Below are 26,402 nucleotides of genomic sequence, written 5' to 3' on the forward strand. Positions count from 1 at the left end.
GAAGGGGTCTTACCCGGTAACTGACCAGGTCTGTAGTCTGGGGTCACAGCCTGTGAGGCCAGCCCTCCCTGCCATGTGCCTTATCCTATGGGGCCTGTGTGGTGGGGGACTGCCTTGTCCCAAGGCGCAAGGGACCCCAAGGACAACCAGGGAGCAGGGGTGGGGCACTGCAAGCTGACGTTTAGAAGTCTGGCCAAGTAGGAGCCTGTGAGGTCTGGCTAGAGGCAGGCCCAAGCCCCAAGTATCTCCCCACCCCCCAGTATCCAATGTGTGTGTGTGTGTGTGTGTTGGGGGGGGGGGGGGGGCTTTGGATTGGGAGAAGGAAAGCCTGTCTTTCACAAGCACGTGGCCCAGGCCAGGTTGCTAGAAGGACCAGAACTGAGTGTGGGTTGTATACTCACAGTATCTTATTAGGTACTATTAGGTACCAGTATCTAATATTTAAATCTCAGATCATTATGTAGTGCTTCCAAATGTGGTACCTCTTGGCAAGAAAGAGAACCTGTGCTTCCCAGAAACCAAACGGTCTACCAGAAAGGATACTGAATTTTTTTTTTTAATATGAAATTTATTGTCAAATTGGTTTCCATACAACACCCAATGCTCATCCTAACAGGTGCCCTTCTCAATACCCATCACCTACCCCCCCCCCCACCCATCAACCCTCAGATTGTTCTCAATTTTTAAGAGTCTCTTATGGTTTGCCTCCCTCCCTCTCTTTTTTTTTTTTTCCTTCCCCTCCCCCATGGTCTTCTGTTAAGTTTCTCAGGATCCACATAAGAGTGAAAACATATGGTATCTGTCTTTCTCTGTATGGCTTATTTCACTTAGCATCACACTCTCCAGTTCCATCCACGTTGCTACAAAGGGCCATATTTCATTCTTTCTCATTGCCACGTAGTATTCCATCGTGTATATAAACCACAATTTCTTTATCCATTCATCAGTTGATGGACATTTAGGCTCTTTCCATAATTTGGCTATTGTTGAGAGTGCTGCTATAAACATTGGGGTACAAGTGCCCCTAGGCATCAGTACTCCTGTATCCCTTGGGTAAATTCCTAGCAGTGCTATTGCTGGGTCATAGGGTAGGTCTATTTTTAATGTTTTGAGGAACCTCCACATTGTTTTCCAGAGTGGCTGCACCAGTTTGCATTCCCACCAACAGTGCAAGAGGGTTCCCGTTTCTCCACATCCTCGCCAGCATCTATAGTCTCCTGATTTGTTCATTTTAGCCACTCTGACTGGCGTGAGGTGGTATCTGAGTGTGGTTTTGATTTGTATTTTTCTGATGAGGAGCGACGTTGAGCATCTTTTCATGTGCCTGTTGGCCATCCGGATGTCTTCTTTAGAGAAGTGTCTATTCATGTCTTCTGCCCATTTTTTCACTGGATCATTTGTTTTTCGGATGTGGAGTTTGGTGAGCTCTTTATAGATTTTGGGTACTAGCTCTTTGTCCGCTATGTCATTTGCAAATATCTTTTCCCATTCCATTGGTTGCCTTTTAGTTTTGTTGGTTGTTTCCTTTGCTGTGCAGAAGCTTTTTATCTTCATGAGGTCCCAATAGTTCATTTTTGCTTTTAATTCCCTTGCCTTTGGGGATGTGTCAAGTAAGAAATTGCTATGGCTGAGGTCAGAGAGGTCTTTTCCTGTTTTCTCCTCTAGGGTTTTGATGGTTTCCTGTCTCACATTCAGGTCCTTTATCCATTTTGAGTTTATTTTTGTGAATGGTGTGAGAAAGTGGTCTAGTTTCATTCTTCTGCATGTTGCTGTCCAGTTCTCCCAGCACCATTTGTTAAAGAGACTGTCTGTTTTCCATTGGATATTCTTTCCTGCTTTGTCAAAGATGAGTTGGCCATACTTTTGTGGGTCCAATTCTGGAGTCTCTATTCTATTCCACTGGTCTGTGTGTCTGTTTTTGTGCCAGAAAGGATACTGAATTTTAAAAATCACACCCATTTTATAGGCTATGGCATGTTCTATTTGATTTCACTGATTTAATGGATAATGAAACATGCACATTTCCAAATTCAGAATGTTACAGTGTAAATGATAGAAACCATGCAACATCTTGAAAAGTACAGAAAATCCAAGAAGTCAAAAGTAAGATGGTGCACTAGTACAGGACTAGAATTTGGTGAATTCTTCAACAACAATCAAGACCAAATAAGACCAAAGAGTGGTGGAGTAAAGCGGATGGATGAGAGAAGGATATACTGATGTGTGGTACCTTGAGCCACCCAATGGTACCAGCTGAAACTTGGTGTCAAGTTCTTAGCTGCTTATACCATTGCCAATCTGTAAAAATATAAATTATTCCATTACGAATTCTTTCTTAAAGCTCTGTCACATTAGTAATTAGGCAGAAAAGAAATCAGAAGTTGAAAATGTGCTTAAAATTACAAATAAAAACTTTATGTGCCCAGGTACAAGATGGAAAAGGAAGAGAGTTAAATAACTGCACCTTGCACCTATCTTATATTACCCTTTCCATACAAACCCGTATTTGTGGATGTACTCGGCTACTTCAACAGACTGAAACTCTTTCAGGGCAAGGGCCATGACTTACGACCCTCTAACTTCTACACAATCTGTAGATAATGACTGTTTTGGTAATTCTTAAAAGAAATTCCCCCATACAGTCCCCAGAAAAACTCACTCTGCTTTTTCCCGCCATATAAAAATACCATGTTTTTTCCTAGAAGGAAAAAATAACTGTGATACTTCTATCATCTCTACAATTCACATCACCAGAGGCCCTCCCTATCCCCTTGCCAATTTCCTAGGCTGGATGTATCATAAGAAAATTATTAAGATTACATGCAATTTTCCATCTAATAAGCTATGAATCAATGAGTTTTACATGGCACATGAGCTGCCAATACCAAGGACACATGGGAGCTGTGCAGAAAGCACATAATCTTGTGACAGTTTTCTAACTGCATTATTATTTTTCACTCATTACAAAGGACACAGGAAGTCTTGATCTAATTATCAGTGCTTGGTCAAATTACAAAAACCCGTGGAACTGACATCCTAAAACATAACACATTAATTGACTATAGCCACCACCTAAGCATAGAGTAGCATCTGACGCTACCCCGGAACAAATAGCAACTGAGACAGGAGACCAAAGTTACCAGAAGCTATCGCTTAAGGGCATGGTGGGCATTTTTCGTTGACAATATTTTACTGTTGTTTATTTTTGAGAGAGAAAGACAGAGTGTGGGTGGGGGAGGGGCAGAGAGATAGGGAGACACAGAATCCAAAGGAGGCTCCAGGTTCTGAGCTGTCAGCGAAGAACTCAACACCGGGCTCGAACCCATGAACCATTGAGATCATGACCTGAGCTCAAGTTGGACACTTAACCAATGAGCCACCCAGACGCCCCTCTTTGACAGTACTTCCTAACTGGATCTCTTCATAGTTGCTGACCTACCCTAAGTTATTCCCTACCTCCAGATAAGGAGACTTTCCTGTGTTTTCATTTACATTCATTCAGCATGTGAATCTACCACTAGAAATATGCACACTGCTAAATATTAAGTCAGAAAACATACTCATTTACAGCAGATGCTTACAAATGAACCGAAACTCCAAATGCAGCCCAGAAAACCTTTATAAAATGTAGTTGACACTCCATCGTAATTAAGCACTGCTTCCCTCAGGGGCGCCTGGGTGGCTCACTCAGGTAAGCGTCCGATTCTTGATTTCAGCTCAGGTCATGATCTCATGGTTCCTAAGATCGAGCCCCATGTTGGGCTGTGCACGGACGGCACAGAGCCTGCTTGGAATTCTCTCTCTGCCCCTACCCTGCCAGTTCATTCTCTCTCAAAATAAATAAAATAAACTTTAAAAAAAATTGCTTCCCTTAATAAAAATAATATGAATAAAACGAAGGCTTTCATTTCAAGAAAACTTGAATTTCACCAGGCGTAACAAGTAACCAGGTCCAATCAAATATATGACCATTAAATAATCAGCTTGACAGGAGACACCTACATTCCTGTTAATATCCTATAGCAATGGCTCAAGAGTAACAGACATAGTTTCAATGATACAGCATGGATATACTTTCCCAAGAGAACCTAGTACCATTAACTTTTGGAAACCAGCCCTACAATCTCCTAGGGTCTATCTGACTAACCTGAATGCAACTGCTCACTTGCCACTTTCGGAATTACTCCTGATCACCTTCTACTTACCAGCAACACCACTGTACTTCACGGCTTTCACCATCTTGGTTTTTCATCCTACCACCTCTTTGACCTTGACTTGTCTTAGGATCATAATTTCAAACCTAGCTTCTGCACTGAATTACTGGCTCTGGAACTCAGTGCTTGAACTTGCTTCGATGTCTGCACTACCCTTTCCATTTGGAAGATTTAAGTCTCCTATCCAAGTATCCTTCATTTTGTCTAAGTGAACCCAACTCCGACAACCTCCACCAATAAAGAAACGGGAGATTCAAAAATGCACTTGAGGTGTGCCTGGGTGGCTCAGTTGGTTAAGCATTCAACTCTTGATTTTGGCTCAGGTCATGATCTCATGATTCGTGAGCTTGAGCCCCACGTCGGGCTCTGTGCAAACATAGAAACTGCTTAGGATTCTTTCTCTCCCCTTCTTTGGTTCAAGCTCACACTCTCTCTCTCTCAAAACAAATATATAAACTTAAAAAAAAGTTTTTTATTTAAAAAATAAAATGCACTCAATTACAGAATCACTAGAAAATGAATGTTCAAGGTAGCTCTTAGGAGAAATACATCATTACTAGGTAATAAATGTAGAGGACTTTTTAAATAAAGTCATACTACATACACAGAACAGACAGAAAGTGACTAAAGACCTAATAAGCATATGATAATAACTATTTGAAAATGAATTAATATAATTAACCACTTAAACAGGAACAAAGAACTAGTGTAAAACAGAAACCAAGAAGTAAACTTAGAGGGACACACACTTAGAACATAATCTGAAACTCATTACACAACAGTTTAATTAGACAATGGCAAATTACTGCCCTTCTGTTAACATTTTGTTGATCACACAGGTCAGTTTGTATCACAAATGCTCAGCTAAATGAATTGTCTAGTTTGGCCAGTAGCACAACTACAAAAAAATCTTGGAGCTCAACTTTTTTTTTTTTTTTTTTTTTTTTTTTTTTTAATTTTAAGTAAGCTCCACATGAGGTTTGAACTCAAGACCCTGAGATTAAGTCACATGCTCTACTGACCCAGCCAGCCAAGCACCCACCCTGGAGCTCAGCTTCTCTGTATCACCTACAATGTATCTGTGAACAAAGAATCTGTGTTAGTTTTCAGGATAGGAACTATACACATGCTTTGCTTTGGTTTGGTTTCCTTCTGTCACAAGTGCCATAATTTTCAATGTATTTTCTCAAAAAAGCCCTTGTGCCCTTGTTCTTTGATTTTCATATATAGAGTATATATGGGTACAAAGAGTTCCATTAAGCAATTCAAAATAAGAGACCCAAATTATAGATGGTCTCTCAGTTGTTCTAATAATTACATACCTAGAAAGGTATGTAGTTTCTGTATGTATGTAAGAAAGTAAGTAAATAAATAAAGTTTCTGGATATTAAATGTCACTTCCATGAAATTCACCAAAGATTATTATGCTGTATATAACCAAGCATGGCCAAGGGCAAAAATTTGTGTTCAATAAATACTGAGAGACTTAAGAATATAGAATTGTAAAAGCTCTAAATTTGACAAACAAAACAAAAACAAGACAAAAAACCAGACCAGGAATATTCATGCTTCTAAATAAAAAATAGAAATACAAGTATGTAGGGTTTTTTTATTACTACTTTAACAGGTCAGGCAAAAGAATAGTGTAAGGAAACCAAAAATAGACCACTCTCGAGTCAGTTTTAAAATCCACTCATAATATTCTACAGCAAAATACTATGCAACTCTCTGGTTTCTTAGATCACTTCTTAGCAATTGGGAGAAGCGCTTAAAGATTGTCAGGTTCGTCTCATAGAAAAATAGACGCTCGAGGCACCTGGGTGGCTCAGTCGGTTAAGTGTCTGACTTTGGCTCAGGTCATGACCTCAGGGTTCATGGGTTCAAGCCCCACAGTGAGCTCTGTGTTAACAGCCTGGAGCCTGCTTTAGAGTCTCTCTCTCTCTCTCTCTCTCTCTCTCTCTCTCTCTCTGCCCCTGTCTGCTTGCACTCTGTCTCTCTCTCAAAAATAAAAACATTGAAATATTTTTTTTGAAGAACAGACACAACAAACAGATTGAAAATTTTCCCTAATGCACGTATCGTGATACCCTAGATGGAAATGAGATGATAAAAGAAAATGAAAAATGAACACAAGAGATCCATGCCAATGACACCCCTTCTCTGTCCAGCTGCCTTTCGTAACTCAGCACTCAGCACTAACATTTCACTTCAGGACCATTCTTATTTAGAAAAAACAAATAAATGACAGAGGGTGAAATGGAAAAGCTATTTCGTCTTTCACCTACAGCCAGATAACCTAACAGAAACCATTCTATATAAACCGTTATTTCTAACATAACCACAAAGCAAGGATTTTAAATCCCCCAGAAGAGACCTACTCTACACGGACAGCCAGGCCAAGTATGGCCAGCTGTTTGCGCCCTGTGCTGGGATACACCGTAAGCTTCTTCTCACAGTTGTCTGATGGCAGCTGGATACCACTCCACACGACAGCAATTATTCAAGTGACTATCAGTGCAACTTCTGAGGCTCTCTTCACACATGGAGTTCAAAATGAACATGGCCTTTACCATCTAACCATGGTCTAGGCTTTTTAAGAAAAAATAAACTTCCCTCTGAATTTAAGGTAAAGATTATTAATATACCCAAACACAAACCTTGTCTTTAGTTAAACTAATCTATTTCAAATAACAATGTACTCAAAACGCTATTAAATAAGCATTTGTTCCAATATTCATTCACCAGCTTCAATTCTGTCCCCAAAGTATCTTCCTTTCCAAAGGAAAAAGGAATGTGATCAACAGTAGTTTTACTGAGAAAAATAAATGAATTTCTCTGCAATTAAGCTCAATGTAATACACAAAATCTCTAGAAAGTCATATGATCACAATTTCCATTAACGAGGGTCTCCTCTGGCACAAGTAAAAGGACTAAGATGCTTCTATACAAGCCCAAAGGTTGAAATTAATATTTTTTTGTGGGAGTAAAATTCTGCTTGTTATTCAATAAGCTGAGCAGTCAACAAATCAGCAGCAATCCAATCACAATCAGGCAAAACCTAATTGAAATTAGATTATAATTAGGAAAAATACCAAATAAGACTCAAACTGGACCTCACATCTATTTCTTCGAACGAAAGAGATTCACATAGTTACTTCTGTGCTTGCTTATAGCACAGACTTAGACCTTAAATCCTAACAAAAAATGACCTATTAAGGAAAAAAAAAAAAAAAAAAACCAGTAACCGCCACTGTGTGCCTGATCATTTATCAGAGGGCTTGGAAACCAGCAGTGAACAAAATATAACAAGTCCCTGCTCTTATGGAAGGTACTTTCTGGTAGGTAGAGGCACACAGTAAACACATTTATATATGGCAGAGGTAATCAATACTTTGAAGGATATTAAATCAGAAAAACAAGTTAGAAATTACTAGTATGACTAGTTACTTTACTGCTCCTCTATGGGTTTCACACCACCCAATCTTATAGGAAAATAGCCTCCTGAAAAAATGGTAATCATTAAGTCAATAATTATCTTAGGAGAGCCTAGAGGGTACTGGAAAAATGTACTGATACAACAGGAAACAAAGTCAGACACTAACCCTGTCCACAAAGAGACTCCACTCTCATGAGGGAATCAATCAATCATAGAATTGTCTTAACACATCAAATTTGTCGGCAGCCTTCTTGATACACAGCGCTCCAAGAGTACATGATACAACTTCAGGGTAAAAATGTCACATTAAACAGGACTCCCGAAACTTCTGGGTTAAAACATCACATTACACATGACTCCAGAAACCCAACTAAAACAAGCAAAGGCACAAATTCACAATGACAAAGGAAGGCAAAGGGAAAATGACAAAATCTTGGAAGCTGAACATGGATGGATAAGTGAAAATGAGCTTAGCCAACACAAGAGTGCTGAATCCTAAGCCAGGCACAGGGATATCTGAGAAGTAACCTACTTTATACTGCAGATGTTGTTGATAACAAGAGATACCTTGGTAACTCCGAGGTACAACTAGCTGACAATCCATTACAAAGCAAAGCAAATAACCACTCCATACCACACTCCTGGGTCAATGGACCCTCATCCAGCGTGGCAAAGATGAAAGATCTCCTCTCTGAGGAGAGTGGGGCAGATTCCTAGACCTGAGAGTTACACAACACACCTGAAGGCAGCAGTATCACACAGAGGGTAGGGGAGCTCAGTGGACTCTCCAGACACCAAACCCACTCTCAGCCTCTCTCAGCTTACAGCAGGCTGGGCAGCAAAGCCCAAGGAAGACTTGAAAACATGACAGTGGGTATTCCCAGTGACGTGATCCTACCCTATCACCCCCGGGAAGCTTGGTCAAGAAGCCCCACTTCTGCACACAGCTTTCTATCAGCTTCTGAGAAACACTTCTGAATATAAAGGGACATACAACAGTCATCAGACAACTGAGAAAAACTCTCACGTGGATTAACTCACCCAACGTCTGTTCCACCCTCCTAGTTGTGCTTTCCTCAACTGGAAAGGTAAAAATTACATTTTCCAGAATGCCTAGAAGCCAGGATATGGGAGGAAAATGAGGAACTCTAATGCACCTATAAGGAGTATGGAAGAAGGAAGTACCACAGGACCACCTTCTTGGTCCTTGTGGCAATTTTCCTGCTGAAAACCAATCATTAAAACCTGAAGTTTTCCTGTCCTTATGTCAATAACACACATTAATGGAGCTTTGGAGTGAAATTTAAAATCAGAAACTGAATCCTCCGATTTTGTTTTTTGTCAAGATTGTTTTGGCTCCTCTGGGTACCACAAATTTCTGTATGAATTTTAGGCTTAACTTGTCAACGTCTGCAAAAAGGCAGCTGTGACTTTGATAGAGATTGCACTGAATCTGCAGATCAATTTGAGGAGAAATGCCACCTTAACATCTTCCAATCCATAAACATGGGATATCTTTCCATTTATGTAGGTCTTCACTTACAGTTTTCAGTGTACAAGTCTTATACTTCTGTTCAATTTATTCCTATGTAATTCATTCCCTCTGATGCTGCTAAAAATGGAGTTTTCTTACCTTCATTTTTAGACTGTTCATTCTTCATGGCTAATGTACAGAAATATACTTGAGTTCTGTATATTGCTCCCATGTCGTAAACTTTGTTGAACTTACTAGCTCTCAAGAGTTTTTTGTTTTTTTTATTAAATTCCTTAGGATCTCCTATGAAACCATGGCACCTGCAAATAGAAACAGTTTTACCACTTCTTTTTCTTGCCTAATCGCCCTGGCTAGAACGCCCGGTACACTGATAACGTTAACAAGTAGTGAGAGTGGGCGACCTTGTCTTGTTCCTGGTCTTAGGAAGAAAGCAGCCAGTCTTGACCATCCAGTATATTAGCCGTAAATTTTTCATAGATACTCTTCATCAGGTTAAGAAGCTCCCTTTTATTCCTCATTCAAATATTTTTACAATGAAAGAGCAGTGTACTTTGTCAAATATTTCTTATGCATCTAGTGAGAGGGTTTTTGCCCTTCATTCTATTAATATGGTTTATTACATTACAGACTTTCACAGACCGAACCAACCTTGCATTCCCAATATAAAACCCACGTGATCGGGGGACCCGGGTGGGGTCAGCATACCTAACCACCAGCTCAGGTCTTGATCTCAGGGTTGGGAGTTCAAGCCCTGCATTCGGGCCCACGCTGGGCATGGAGCCTACTTTAAAAAACAAAACAAAACAAAAAAGTAAAAAAATCCATATGAAGATAGTATATAGTCCTTTTACATGTTGGTAGGTTTGGTTTGCTAGTATTTGGTCAGGAATTTTTGCACCTATATTGGTAAGAGACATTGGTACGTGACGTTTTTCTGGTCTGAAGTTTTTCCAAAACAGTGTCCCAATGTCCATCTCCAGTTTGCTAAGTGTCATGGGGCAGGTGTTTGCAGCAGCAGCAGTGGCAGCTTCCTGGTCCTGAACTGTAGCTATAAACTATTTTGTTGTTTTTTTTTTTTAATTCGGTGGCTTCAATGGTGCCTGAGACATAAAAGCTCCCAGAATCTACAGTGTTCTAGCCATCATTCCAGCTCTCTAACGCTTTTAATAATTTTTTCTAACCACCTGCATCCCATATCGTTTTCTTTTCTGCTTAAAATATCTAGTGGATTCCATTTCCTGCAGTGAGACACAAAGACCTAAATAAATAGAAAAAGAAATTAACTTGGAGCAAACAAAAACTGTGAAGGAAAAGAGACCTCTTAAAAGGTAAGAGGAAGTACTGCACCTACGAAATGTAAACAAGATCAAGATACTATAAGGAAACATCGAGACAGTAAAAAGAAGGTATTAGAAATTTAAAACAGGACAGCAAAAACTGGAAGGTAAAATGGAGAATATCTACCAGAGAAAAAAAAAGTTTTAAATGAGAAAACTAAGAATTTAAGAAGTCCAACATCTGAATCACATGGGTCTCAGAAAGTATAAAATAGGAGAAAACCATGAATAAAAGAATGTGTTGTTTCTATATTTATTTTGAGAGAGAGAGAGAGAGAGAATCCCAAGCAGGCTCCGCATTGTTAGTGCCAGAGGCCCATGTGGGGCTCAATCCTACAAACCATGAGATCATGACCTGAGCCGAGATCAAGGGTCAGATGTCAACCAACAGAGCCACTCGTCACCTCAAATAATTTTTTAAAGTTGCCAAGGACTGAAGAACATGAATTTCCAGACTGAAAAACTATCACCACATGACCAGCACAATGGAAGGAAAAGAGATGCACACCAAGGGACATTCTTAAGAAACTTCAGAACTGGACCAAAAAAGGATACTGTAGGCTTTTAAATTTTTCACTCATAGTGCTTCTTAGCAACAACAAAAGCTAGAAAACTATAAAGCATGACTTCAAAATCCTAGGAAATGTGCTTTACAACTTAGAATTCTATAGCCAAACTATCAATGCTGATGTGACATAACTAGCCATAGAGAAGAGCATAAGCCTCCAAATGTTATTTCTTCAATAACATAAAGCTAATTTAAAAAAAAAAAACAACTCATGATTCCAAATGACTTGATGTTTTAAGAGTTAGTATCAAGTCTTTCTATATAATTAGATAAAACTAAGTGGGAAAAAATGCCATTTCCGTAAGTAAACAAAAGATGGTATAGGGAAGAAAAACTAATGACTACTGAGTTCTGTGGGAGATTATGTCCGTAGTACGTCCAGGCATTTCTGCCATAACACAACATATGTGCTCCTGAAAACCCTTCCACTAACAGATCAAATGGAAAAATAAAGTTGGAACAATCCTCTCAAAACCTATGCAGTTTTGTAAAAAGAGCACTAGCAATAATAATATAAAACTAGTACCTCAGGAAATGACTTGGACAACCCAGGCAGAGAGTTGTGTGGCTGTAACTACCTCAAGAGATACTTATAAATGCACAAGAGTGGTCGTGCAGGCTTGTGGGAATTGAGATGAGACAGAAAGAAGTAGAGCTCTGAACATACCAAAGGGAATGTAGCTGTTTGGGAGAGGGAATCCTGGGAGCAGCACTCATGTTTAATCTTCTTCAGAAAAAGGTGAAAAGCAGAAACAGACTCATAAATGCAGAGAACAAACAGATGGTCGCCAGAGGGGAGGGGCATGGGCAAAATAGTTGACGGGGAGAGGAAAATACAGGCTTCCAGTTACCTAATGAGTAAGTCACAAGGATAAAGGCACAGTACAGGGAATACAGTCAGTGGTGTTCTAACAGAGTTGTACAATGGTATTCAAGTAGAGTCATACCTTAACAGACGGCAGCTACACTTGTGGTGAGCACAGTGTAAGTATACAAGTATGGAATCACTATGTTGTATACCTGAACCTAATGTAACAGTGTGTCAACTACACTTCGATTAAAAAATAATAAAACTAAAATAACATAGAGCTGAAAGTGCAACTGAAGGCTTTCTCTACCTCTAAATTCTACTCTTGACCTTCTGGTTCCTTTACTAGGAAAAGTCACATATAAAGCAATACAACCTCCAATTACAGTAACATCATTTCTCGATTTAAAAGCCAAATATGAGCTAATTGGTGTTAAAGAAGCATCTGTAGCACCACACTAAATTAATACTTCAAATACCAAAAACTGACCTAAACCGGTCCAAAATAGAATGTACGAGGCCAGTCACAGGAAGAAAATGTGTTATGGAGAACACAATGAAGAACTCAATTCCCCATCTTTCAAAGCACAAAGTCAATAATGTCATTTAGGTAAAAATTCCAAATGAGCAGTGAAAATAGTTGAAGGTAATTTCTTTTTATGAGAAGCCTTGGGAGAATCCTTGGAGTCCTTAAATTATGTACACACATACACACTGCTGTATAGTCCTGGGTTGTTTTTTGCTTTGTTTTGTTTTTTCCTTTTTTCCCAAGACTCAAATTGAAAACATCTGATAGTCAGGAAGGACTTCCCTAAAAAATGGATGCAGTGGACATCAGAGAGATGAGACGTTAACCCAAGGACAAGAGAAGTCCAGACAAGGAAATCACTTTTGCAAAGGACCTATTAACAGGGAGCGTAGTAAACAAGGTTGAAAAAAGGACTTCAGAGTGAGGAGAGAGAGCAAGACCAAGTATGGTGGGAGATACAGCTGGAGTCAGAAAGCAGCCAGCTCATGCAGAGAAGTCTGAGGTAGGATGACCATCTTGTCCCAGTTTGCAAAGGGCAAGTTCCATTCATGCCAGTTGTCCCAGCATAATTTATACCTCCCTCTTTCACACACAAAAGCATCCCTGTTTGGATGCTAAATTATATGGTCACCCTGCAATTAGGCAATACTGAGGGTCTTATTAGTCTTTATCCTAGAAGTTACTAAAGTGTTTTAGGCAAAGTGGGTTAAGTGCATTATCTTAGAGGGTAAGTGTTCTGGTCTCCTATCCAATGTTTTGTGATACAAAGTTGAAATGAGAATCTATTTTTTTCTTTTTTTGATGTTTTTATTATTTTATTTCTGAGAGTGCGTGCAAGCAAGAGAGGGGCAGACACAAGAATATGAAGCAGGCTCCGGGCTCTGAGCTGTCAGCACAGAGCCCGATGCGGGACTTGAACTCACGAACCATGAGATCATGACCTGAGCCGAAGGTGGACGCTTAACCAACTGAACCACCCAGGTGCCCTGAGAATCTACTTTAAATAAAACTTTAAAAATGTCTTCTCTTCACAGCCAACATTCTTATACAAGTAATCTCACAATCTTTCTTCCCACTCCTTCCTTCATTATAGTCCATGGCTTTGATCCCACTGCCAAAGTTACTAGCATTACGCACTCCTCACAATCAACAATAATCTGCCAGCCACCAAATGTAATAAATAACTTTTAGGACTTATCTAACCAAAATTGTCCTAGCATTGCTTTATAAATCTCTGTCCCATGACTCAACTCTTGTCCTGCTTCTCTGGCTATTGCTTACCATCTCCACTTTTCCTTTTTCTACCCAGTCCTCATATGAAGATGTTTTCCACGTCTTTGCCCCTCCTCTCTTTTGTCTTTATCCCCAAATATCAGCCCTGCTCCTGCAACTGTATCTCCATTCAAAGTCTCTCCATAGAGCTCCAGGCAAGTACTCCAGATTGCCATGTGACATCTCCACCTAGAAGTCCAACAAACACCACTAATTCACACTAACCTGAGTAGGTTCTCTAAACCAGTCCCCTATCCATCAAGGTCTAAAAGCAACACTTCCCCCAGGCACCCATGCATGGAAGCAGGGTCACCCTCAACTCTTCTCCTGACTCTCCCATGCTTAGTATCTCTTAAATCCACTTTCTATCCTTTCCCACTGCCTACTTGAACTCAGGGCCCGCCTCAAGTGTTCTTACCTGGGTTTTATCTGTACTCTTTGTTTCCTCCACAGAATGGCCAGACCATTCTTCTGTTCATGTCACTTTTCTACCTGAAATTCTTGAGGCTCATTTCCTAAAATCCAACCGCCCTCTACCACATACGTGCATGCGTAGGTATGTACACACACACACACACACACTCGCACACACGCACGCGTGCAGGTCTAGTTAGAGGAAACTAACTGCCATTTGGGTAACCACCCTCTCCTAATGCTTTCCAGCCAACTCCTAGTTACTTACCTCCCAACACTCAGCCCAGTTCCCTGGGATGTCTTTCAAAACTTCAGAAGGCTCCTGTCTGCCTTAGTCTTTTCTTCCACAGCACCATGTAGATACTGCTATCATAACACTTATTACACTGTATTAATATACCACATTAACAGTTCACAATAGCATAGTGTTTGTTTTATGCTTTGCCCATGAGACTGTCAACAACTTGGTAACAAGAACTGAGCGTCCCATCTATTCACGGCATCTGGTTCAAGGCCTGGCATATAGTATTATTTCCACAAATGTGTGCTGAATAAAAAATGAAAAGAACATTTCTCAAAAAAATAATTCAAAAAAACAATATTTCTCTCATGAGTATTAAAGACTTAAGAGATTTTAATTCGTCTTAAAATTATTATTAAGACATAGAGTAAAGTAGGAAAGTAGCTTTCTAAGAAGGAAGATAAAAGAAGTCTTTTTCAGTAATTCATCTTCACCCTTTCCTCATGAGCGAACAAAGCCCTCGGTATTTCCAACAGCTGCTTCCATTACTGCACCCTCCTGACAAATCCACAATCACCTCCAGGGAGCTATGAACTATCACTGTGAAAAACACACATCCAGTACCATTTGCAAAAGTAACAACCAAATGGACCTGAAAATCAGCCGTCCTATGTAAGATTTCAAGTCCCAACCCAATGATAGTGCATGGTGAGCCTGCTTCAGACAGAGAAACCAAAATCACACCTGCAAAACAGCAATGATGTAAGGATTACAAGAAATGACACGGGGGGGTGGGAGGCTGGCTGGTTCAGATGGTAGAGCATGCAACTCTATCTTGGAGTTGAGTTCAAGCCCAGCGTTGGCCATAGAGCTTACTTAAAAATGAGTAAATAAATGATCCATGTAAAAACTCTCTGACAACGCTGTAACACAGAGCTCAGACCTAGTCTAGCTCTACCACTAATCTGCTAAATTCTCTTAGCCTGAAGTTTCCTCACTCATCAAACAGGGTTATCACACGGCTTAAAAGACAGTGCATCTAGCAGAGTGCGTGGCAAACATGTTAAGCGCGAAATGAATCTTAGCACCTTCTGTCCTGTATCTTTGATAAGTACTTTAATCTAGCTCTCAGTTTCTGCATCCACAAATCAAGTTGGTTAGACGGCATGATCCAAGACCCCTTCCAGCACCAAAAGGGCTCTGATTTGATCTGTGATTAATGAATGTAGATGCAGTGAAGGCAAAAAATTATATTTAAAAAGGACCAACTAAACAGATTAGCTAAGGAAAACGTCATTTATCATCTAGTCATACACCAAAAATATCAGCAGAAACCTGAGATTATAACCTAAGTTTCAATCATTTTATGCCTTTATACCAGCAATATGACCCTAACAATATAAAAATGATCAAGAACTAGAAAGATTCCAAAATTAAAATAAATTCCTCAGACACTCATCTGTTGCTGGTAGCATCAAAAATTGGCAAAATTGTCATTTCTTCATCCAGTGGTTAACATTTAACCAGTCAATTAGTTAACATTTAACCATTAAGTTAACCAGAGGAAAAAACCTGTTAACTGTCAGCAAGAGAAGATAAACATGGCCCTCTAACCATCTTGGAGAAACTGGGGACATACAGTCACTGAGAAGTACACATGCTTGGTCACAGCAAGCTAAGTGACCAATAAAACTTATCAGTGTAGCTTTAAAATGTGTTAAATGATAGTATAGTACATTAGCTGATGTGAGAAGATAATCACAAAACAGCGCTGCATGAAAAAAGGTTACAAATCAGTATTTAACAGGAATCGTTTTTTGTTAACAATATGCTTATTAATAGGAAAACTTCAGAGTTCTTTTTTATGGAACTAAGGATGATTTTTACTTTCTTCTTGGTGTTTACCTGTATTTTTTAATTTCCCATAACAAACATAATTTTTGTGTAATAAGAAAGCTTTTTTTTTTTAATTCCCAAAATATAACAACCAACACACAATCCCTTATCACAGAAGTACAGTGAAAAAAAGAAGTTAAAAACCCTGATTAGGAAACTTCCTTAGACCCCAATAATAATTGGGAACTTCAGTTATGCTCCCATCACTCAAGTAATGCCTCAGCCTCAATCTCACTATTTGTGCATGGAACAGACCTACACTGAAGATATAAAATTCTCAAGATCTCTAACTCAGACATACCAGAGGTGATGTCATCTGAACAAATTAAAGGACAAACATTAATAGATTGTGCTGGCGGGGGGGGGGGGGGGGGGGGGCGGGTGGGAAGAATCGGGGCACCTGGGTAGCTCAGTCGGTTGGGCAACCAACTTCACCCATGTCATGATCTCACAGATCGTGGGTTCGAGCCCGGGATCAGGCTCTGTGTTGACAGCTCAGAGCCTGGAGCCTTTTCAGATTCTGTGTCTCCCTCCCTCTCTCTCTGTCCCTCCCCCACTCACGTTCTGTCTTCAAAAATAAACATTAAAATTAAAAAAAAAAAAATCAACAGCATATTTTTTTACCGCTTTATCTTTCATGCTGTGTTTACTTTCTTGAATCTGGGTACACTAAAAGATTACCTAGTTTATAGGATTAAACCTAAGGATTAAATTCCAACAACTCTAAAAGATATCCTGCTCTACCAGACATCCTTTGAAAGCATAGGAAGGAAGTGTTATGACAGTTTAATTACCTAGGATCTGCTTCCTAGATTTTGACACCAATTCTAGGGGTTTCGTCCTTCCAAGTATTTCCCTGAAAATTAAGTTTAGCATGCAGTTTTCTAGCTCTTATATTAAGGCCGGGGTGTTGCGGTCAACTTGCTTCTACCAGAGCAAAATTAGGACATAACCGAAAGACGAGGCAATACATGTGATGAAGGTTTTTGTTTTTAAACTAATCATCCTATGTCCAAAGAAAATTCCCTAAAGCAGGTTAGCATGTATTATTTTAGGTTTGAAAACTGAATACGAATGTTAGAACAACCCTGCTGATGTTGTTTAGTCTGTGCACCTTCCCGAAATGTCATTCTGTGACTAAAATAGGTAGAAAGCCAACAAAGGAAGTATATATATGCACTAAGTCCAAATTTATAGTAAATCCCAACCCCTTTCACCACTAGGAAAGTAACAGGAAAAATTATTTTATATTTACATTTCAAGTACTCTTTAAAAGTGCTAAAATTTTAGCAACTTTCCTTAGTAAATTATCAGCAATATTTTATCCAACTATTACTGGATAAAAATTCATCCATTATTATGACACAAGTAAATAAGAGGCTAAAAAATGATATAAGTGTCTTAATTCTTGCTGAGATTCACAACACTACTACTTACTCCTTATCTCAATTATACAGATCAGGAAACACAGGCTCAAAGAATTCAAGTACCCGAGCCACAAAAAACTGAGAAGTTGCAACTTTGTGAAGTACCCTTGCTCGATACTACCCAACCTCATGCTATTGTGGTTGACAGTGTCCCAACATACTTGTTAGAAGCACATAAGTACCTGTATGCATTTTTTAATTACAACACACGCAAATCCAAATTTCCCATTAGAAGTTTCCTTACTAGGGGCACCTGGGTGGCTCAGTCGGCTGAGCCTCCGACTTCGGCTCAGGTCATGATCTCACAGTCCGTGAGTTCGAGCCCCGCATCAGGCTCTGTGCTGACAGCTCAGAGCCTGGATCCTGCTTCAGATTCTGTGTCTCCCTCTCTCTCTGCCCCTCCCCTGCTCATGCTCTGTCTCAAAAATAAATAATAAAATAAGACATTAAAAAAATAAACAAAAAAAATTAAATTAAAAAAAAAAAAAGAAGTTTCCTTACTAAAGCAAAATCAAAAGAAAGTTATTTCCCCCAAAGGAATACAAAAATAGGCTTGATCCCTCAGTCTCAAACCCATTTTCCTCAAAGTAATGATGCTTGGGAATGGTGACAGGAAGAAGTCTACAAATCTTATGGTGCATATATGCCATGAAGAAACGCAACACTATACTGTTGGAGAAAAAAAATTTTCCTAAAATTATATTTAAAAAGCACCACTTGTTTTGAAAGGGCATGAATTTATGCTTTAAGTAATTAAATTCTGTACAGTATCTCAAAAATTAACTTGAAAACACTGGCTTTAAGGCCTAACACCTATAAAACATTAAACTATGTTTCGTGGGACATCCTTTGTAACTCCTTTTAAATGCCAAGACAGTATGGGGCTCCTGGGTGGCTCAGTCGGTTGAGCATCCAGCTTCAGCTCAGGACACGATCTCACATTCCATGAGTTTGAGCCCCGCGTCGGGCTCTGTGCTGGCAGCTCGGAGCTTGGAGCCTGTTTCACATTTTGTGTCTCCCTCTCTCTCTGCCCCTCCCCTGCTCACGCTCTGTCTCTCTTGCTCTCAAAAATAAATAAACATAAAACAAAAATTTCTGAATGAAAGGACAGTAAAATTGGCTTGCTCAAACAATCCTACAGCATCCATTATATTTGTTATATACCAGTGAGCACCCATCACCACTTTCCTAATTAATTCCTAACCCTCAAAAACAGAAACTTAAGAGTTCATTTTGCAGCTTTTCAAGCTTTAATATTACCATAAGCCAAATGGGGAATAAAAGACAACTTTTAGAACCTGATGAATCAGATGAATTTAATAAAAGCAGTTAATTTAGGGGCGTCTGGATGGGTCAGTCAGTTAAGCATCCGACTTCAGCTCAGGTGATGATCTCACGGTTCACAGGTTCAAGACCCTAGTCGGGCTATGTGCTGACAGCTCAGAGCCTGGAGCCTGCTTCCGATTCTGTGTCTCCCTCTCTCTCTCTGCCCCTCCCCCACTCGCACTCTATCTCTCTCTCAAAAATAAATAAACATTAAAAAAATTGGGGGGCGCCTGGGTGGCTCAGTTGGTTAAGCGTCCAACTTCGGCTCAGGTCAGGATCTCATGGTTTGTGGGTTCGAGCCCCGCATCAGGCTCTGTGCTGACAGCTCGGAGCTTGGAGCCTGCTTCGGATTCTCCATCTCCCCCTCCCTGATCCTCCCCCACTCATGGTCTGTCTCCCTCTCTCCTTCAAAAATAAATAAAAACACTAAAAAAAAATTTTTTTATTTTTTTGAAGCAGTTAATTTAAAAACACAAATCCATACTCTCTTACCTAAAAAACCTAAAATTTTCATTAATTCATTTGGTGGCAAAATCTGACCTAAATGGATATGAGGCTATTTTTAGTTGTCTTTCTCCACTGACTATAACTATTAATATCTTTCCTTGCAGAAACATGTTTCACAATGGAGTGCCACCCCAGACCCCACTGGGGGTATTCTATATGGTACATGCGTATTACCTTAAAATTGAAATTGTTTTTACTTCTATAACACACCGGGCCTTAAGGATTTTACATAAAAAACTGTGGACCTGTATCAGCAAACGAAAAAAAAAAAAAGTATGCATCCGAAAAATTAGTTATTGAACAATTGACCAACAAACTTACTTTTCTCTTACATCTATCTACCTTTCCTGTATAATGAGTTAACACTGAAATTCTGAAATAATAATCTTCCTTTACTTTTTTGTTTCAAGTGTTGACTGATGGCACTCATCATCATTCTTGGAAACTGTTCACCAAAACAGCTTCCAATGACATATAATTAGGTTTGGACTAAATCAGAGTAGCTGTATCTTAAATCTGAGATGTGTTCCTGTGAGAGACCACATGGATGGAAGCAGATGTCAAATTCTCTCCAGCAGGACCAAGCACCTCCAAGAATTATTCTGTCTTTAGGTACATTGTGTACTGAGGAAGCAAAAAGGGACTAAGTAATTTCGGAATCTATGATTTTTTTAAATCCACTTACATGATATACTAACTTACAAAGACTCTTAACTCTAAATAAAAAATTAAAAACTGAAAATTATTCTTAAATAAAAGAGCTAAATGGACCCAAATAGACAAAAACAACTTCTTGCTTTACATCTTACAAATTATACTGCAACTATTGTTCAAAATTAAATTATTCCCAAGATTTCCAAGAATTACTACACACAGGCAGCATTAGTCTACCCACTAGACCCTAATAAAAAGGCAGTTAAATATGCCACATAAAATAAACTTGTATCGGGGCGCCTGGGTGGCTCAGTCAGTTAAGCATCCAACTCCAATTCAGTTCTGATCTCACAGTTCAGGAGTTAAAGACTCACTCAGCTCTCTGCTGTCAGCTCACAACCAGCCACTTCAGATCCTGTCTTCCCTTCTCTCTGCCCCTCCCCCGCAATTGTGCCCTCTAGCTCTCTCTCAAAAATATATCAACATTTTAAAAAAGTAAATAAACCTGTCGCACCAAAGAGAATGGGAGAAGGATCATTAAACATTCCAATGAACTTCTAAAAAACGATGAAAAGCAGATAAAAGTACATATCATAAAATATGCACATAAGGACTACAGGGGAAAGTGAGGGAGACTTAACTCACGAAACAGCTTTATATCTGATTCTCCTCAGCATCCCTTAGCCTAACTGCAGGCTTTCCGACAAGCTAGTCCACAGCACATCCCAATGAGATATAAAGAGGTCTTAATGTGTTCTTCCATTAGAAAAGCCAGCGAAGGAGCTACCTAAACTAAACAACTAAAGCACTAATGCTCAACCAATTCATTTGTAAATGTTGACAAGCGAGAAGGATCACACATGTGACAAAAATCACTTGCAAGAAAAAATCCAATCCAAACAAAAAGAACAACTGAACAGGGAGGAAAAAAGAGATCATCCAGTGAAAAGTATTTTAAAAAGAAAATCCTAAATATTACCTTCAGACAGATTAAAGAAAATAATACATCCTTAAAATAGAAACAAATTGGGGCGCCTGGGTGGCTCAGTCAGTTAAGCTTCTGACTCTGGCTCAGGTCATGATCTCACAGCTTGTGAGTTCGAGCCCCACATTGGGCTCTGCGCTGACAGCTCAGAGCCTGGAACCTGCTCAGATTCTGTGTCTCCTTGTCTCTCTCTGCCCCTCCCCTGCTCACACTCTGTCTCTCTCTCTCAAAAAATAAATGTTAAAAAAAATTTTAAAAATAAATAAAATAGAAACAAATTGAATAAAAGAGAAATATCTGTACAAAAAAATTTCTTGGAATTAAAAGCATGACTTCAGTCTTTAAAATGTCACTACTGAAAAATAAATTAAGTAATTAAATAAAAAGTCACTACTCAACTAGGGAAGAATCAAAGTAATTTCCCAGAATGGAAAAAGAAAAAAAAGACAAGAGACAAAAGTGGTTAACATCCCAACCAGAAAAAAGAAAGAAAACAAGGAACAGAAAGATTTGGAATAAAATAAATTTCCCAGAGCTAAATAAAGTTCAAGACTTTAAATAGAAAGAAACCACTTGTAACAGGTGGGATGCATAACAGAAATATCCTTTCCTAGACTCATCGCCATCCAATTTCAGAAAATCAGGATAAAAGAAAATTCCAAAGCTTCCAAAGAAGAAAACCAAAAGCAATTACCAAAAGAAAATAACTGTGACTGACATCAGACAGATACTACAACACAGGCCACTAGAAGACAAGGGAGCAATATCATAATTCCCAAGTTCTGAGAAAAAAGGTTAGAACCAATATTCTATACCTAACCCAACTGCTAACCAAGCATGACAAAACAAAGTTATTTTCAGACACATGGGACTCAGAAAGTTTAAATCCTGGTGAACCTGCGGGGGCTCGGTGATTAAGCGACCAACTATGGATTCAGGCTCAAGTCACGATCTCACAGTTTCTGAGATAAAGTCCCACTCAGGGTGCTGACAGCAAAGAGTCTGCTTGGGATTCTCCTTCTCACTCTGCCCTATTCCTGTTTGTACTCTCTTTCTACCAATAAACTTAAAAAAAAAAAAAAAAAAAGGAAGTTTACATCCTGCCATCTTTTCTGAGTCAGTTGCTTAAGGATGTTCGCCAACAAAATGAGGGAAGAAACCAAGGAAAGGAAAGCATGTGATCTAGGACAGTGGGTCAAAATCAGGTCAATTTCTAGGATGTCAGCTACACACAGCACATTTTTTTAAATTTTTTTTAATGTTTTTTTTTTTTATTTTTGACAGAGCATGAGCGGGGGAGGGGCAGAGAGAGAGGAAGACACAGAATCCAAAGCAGGCTCTGGTCTCTGAGCTGTCAGCACAGAGTGTGACACGGGGCTCGAACTCACAGACCTCGAGATCATGACCTGAGCCAAGTCGGTCGCTCAACCGAATGAACCACCCAGGTGCCCCTACACACAGCACATCTTAAACCCAGAAAGCTTCAGGGAAAAAATAATACTCATGTAATACATATTATGATTACATATTTTCAGAAAGACTTCTTTAGTCAACAAGAAAAATGAAAGCCCATTTAGGAGCAAAATTCCTTAACCACACCATCCCTTCACCCTATTTTATCTTTATTACCCTGGCACCTATTATTACGTAAAATTACATCACATACGTTATTTTATTGATTCTAATACATGTATATTTTACTTTTTAATCTTGCTAAAACTAGTATGCATCTTACAATCCACACACAGCATTTTTTTCCACTTTTTTTTAATGTTTATTTATTTTTGAGAGACAGAACACAAGTGGGGGAGGGGCAGAGAGAGGGAGACAGAATCTGAACGAGGCTCCAGGCTCTCAGCTGTCAGCACAGAGCCCAACATGGGGCTCAAACCCATGAACTGTGAGAGCACGACCTGAGCCAAAGTTGGACGCTTAACCGACTGAGCCACCCAGGTGCCCCGCATGTTTTTACACTTTAATTGACAAATAACTGACACACATCACTGTGTAAGCTCATGGTGTACAGCAAATTGTTTGATCTACATATACTGAGAAATGATTAACACAATAGGTTCAGTTAACATACATCTTCTCACATAGATACAAAAAGAAAAAAGGAAAAAAAATTCTCCTTGTGATGAGAACTGTTAGGATTTTACCTCTTAACTTTCCTATATATCACATGATGACCTATAGACATCCTGTTATACATGACATTCCTACTACTTTATCTTGTAACTGTATGTATCTTTTGACTGGCTTCCTCTATTTCCCCCTCCCCCTCCATAGGCAGCATTTTAAAACTACAGTCAGCCAGGTGGCAGTCTTGTTACTGTATTAAAAACCTTCCGTAGTTAACTTCTGAAAAGATTACAAAAGCATCAACATCGAAATGCCTCAGACTAGATGAAATAAGACCTTTATGTGCTTGTTAGGTATCTCCCCTACAGTACTCAACTCAACAACACAAGGGCAATAATTTATTTCTTTAAAACAATCTCTGTAGTCTCTCAACATACAACAGTGACTGGCACATAACAGATGCTTAATCTGTCACATTTTAACATCTCTGAAACAAATATGGGCCCAACAGAATGGATCCTACATAGCTGGTCCTGACATTTTTTTCTTAGTGGTGCATTTTATAGCAAATCGGCATCTAGGATTTGAAGAAATTCAGTAACAAAAATTGGACAGTAATGTGAGTGCAATGACCCATTTCAAAAGATGCCTCCAAAGGTTGGTAAATCCAAGAAACAGAAAAATGAGCTTATTATTGAGTTTCGAAACTAAACACCCAAATAAATAAACACAAAAAGAGCTAAACACGACTGCCTCCTGGAAATAGACAATAGATTGTCAACAGTCTTTCACCAGAAGTCAGCCTATTTTTTTTATCAAGTGCACACACATTTTATGAACCATTTTTCAAATATTAATAAGGGGGAGGGGTAGATTCACGCATACAAAATCAGAGAGAGACAGGAGCATTCACACAGACAGAAAGACATTCACGGGCAAACAGAGTCAAAGTCGGAGTCAAGCATCTCCAGAAATTTCAATGAACAATGGAGGATGGAGACCGAGTTCTGGAAGCAAATTTAGCAAATATCTAAAGCATGACATCAACCCTAGTTGCCTACTGATTGATTACAAGTATGCCCTTTTGCTCACCAGAAAGTCAAGGTAGGCTCAGCAAAGGCTTACTAGTTTATCCTAGTGCCCTGGTCTGAAAACTCAGACCTCCTTAGGTGGAATAATTACAAACTCGCCACAGCACTTCACGTTTACACAACAACCCTTACACCTGCCCTGGCCTGTCATTAATTACAATGACAGACGCGGGCGCTGAAAAGGTCTCTCCATTACCAGAAAGACCAACTGACTACATTAAGGGGGTGCAAAAGCTCGGGGAAAGAGACTGCTGCCGCGGGGTGGGGGAGGCGGTGAGTAATGTGGTCCACGAATCAGAGAACGGTGGTCACGCCATCCAAAACCCCAGCTTTCAGCACCCAAGGGGACCCGCGACTATCTTCTTAGAAACGGCACCTTTCCCTAGAGAAAGCTAAAGAGCTTAAAACCCCAACTCGGCCTGGGCCGGCAGAGGCGCTCAGTTCAGACCCCGCCCAAGACAGGCGTAGAACGATTGCAAAATGTCACAGGGCCCAGATTGAGCGCGCCAAAGCGGGACCCACCCCCGGGAGACCGGGACGCTGGAGGCAGGTCCCTCCCCTTCCTCTCTCCGCCCGCGCACAGCTCATTCATTCTTGAGGCGGGCAGCCCATCTTCCCGGCCAGCCATCCCTGCGCCGCAAACCCACCAGCCGCTTTGTCTCTGGCCCGGCCGGAAACAGGAACGCGCATTGGAGCGCGCGCCCAGACGCCACCTCCCCACACCTGGGGCCCGCCGGGCATTCCCGGTCGGAGAACCCTTCGGGATCTCGGGGTTCGAGGTCCGAAGGTGGCCAATCCATCTTGGCGGCCTCAGGTGCGCGCTCCACCCGGCCCTGCTAAAGAGCGGGCAGTCGGAAATGTGCATCTCTCGGTCACACCGTCGCTACAACTCGAACCCTCCTCCGCGACCCCTCTCCCCGCTAAGAAACACTGTATTCTTTCTCCTTCCAAAGGGCGTGGGCACTCGGCCCCGGTCTTCCCGCCCTGGGGCTGCGCCCCCCGCCCCTCGCGTGAGCTAATGCGGCCCCCAGACGAGCACTCACTTGAGGAGCAGCTGGTCGTGCTCGGCTTTGAACTTGCCCAGCTCGATCTGCAGCTTGGCGCGCTCGCGGGCCGTGTCGTCGAGCGCGCGTCGCGCGTCCGCCAGCTCGGTCTCGTAGAGCGCCTTGAGGCCGGTGAGCTCGCGTCCGCGCACCTCCTCACGCTCCGTCACCTGCAGCTGCAGCGCGCTGTTCTCTGTCTCCAGGCTGCGCACCTTGTCGATGTACACGGCCAGGCGGTCGTTGAGCTCGCGCAGCTCCTCCTTCTCCTGAAGCCGCGACAGCCGCGTGGGGCTCAGCGGCGTAGCGGGGCCGCCGGTGCGGCTACCCGACCGCGGCGGCACGGGGGTCGCGGTCGCCATGGCGGGCGGCGGGGCGGCTGGCGGGCAGAGCAGAGCGGGGAAGCCGCGGGCAGCACGGGACGCGTAGGGAGCTGCAGAAGGCGAAGCGATGATCCGAAGGCACAAACCGACGACCCGCGCCCGCGGAGAAGCCGGCGTGGGAAGGGAGAAGCACCTGGGTTGGCAGGAGCCGGGTTACGGCACAAAGGGCAAAGGGGGAAGACTGCCAATCAATCAATCGTAAAATGCCCTTTTAAGAAAACACGCACACACACTCACACACACTCCAGAAGATTTGGGGCGAGGGTGACCGGGAGGGGCCGAGCTGGGTCCGCGCGCCGCCGCCGCCACCGAGTCTCCCGCCCGCAGCACTTTGTTTCCTCTCAGGCGGCGCGGAGCGGCGGGCGGGGGGGGTGGGGAGGGAGGAGGGCGGCGGGGGGCGGAGGTGGCGCGGGCAGTGGCGCCGCACTCTCCAACATGGCCGGCGCGCGCCGGCACCTCCACGTGACCGTCGCCGGCCAATGGGGAGCCGGCGGCGCGCTCCGGGGCTCGGGGGCTGGGCCTGTAAATTCAAAATCGGGGCCTCGGGCAACCGTCAGCTTGGCGCGCGGGGCTGGGCGTGGCTGGGGACGGACTGAGGGCGGTGGAGCGGGGCGCCGAGGACTGCTCGCCGGGCGGCCCAGGGCCCAGCGCCGGCCGGGCCTTCCCACCACCCCGCGGGGACCCCCGGAGGGGCTGG

The 26,402-nt window shown here is 41.4% G+C and overlaps 1 protein-coding gene across 1 annotated transcript in view; it reads right to left on the reverse strand.

The window, feature by feature from the left end:
* The window catches only part of LMNB1 (lamin B1), a 55,464-nt gene extending 29,432 nt beyond the window's left edge, over positions 1-26,032 (reverse strand). Inside the window, exon 1 of the mRNA XM_019422137.2 lies at positions 25,326-26,032. Coding sequence (XP_019277682.1) covers positions 25,326-25,684 — 359 coding nt within the window. The 5' untranslated portion in view covers positions 25,685-26,032. The remainder of the gene's footprint in view (positions 1-25,325) is intronic.
* Positions 26,033-26,402: the final 370 nt, after the last annotated feature.

The sequence above is a fragment of the Panthera pardus genome, unplaced genomic scaffold (assembly GCF_024362965.1).
Source record: "Panthera pardus isolate Hobbes unplaced genomic scaffold, ASM2436296v1 HiC_scaffold_2, whole genome shotgun sequence".
NCBI classification, from domain to species: Eukaryota; Metazoa; Chordata; class Mammalia; order Carnivora; family Felidae; genus Panthera; species Panthera pardus.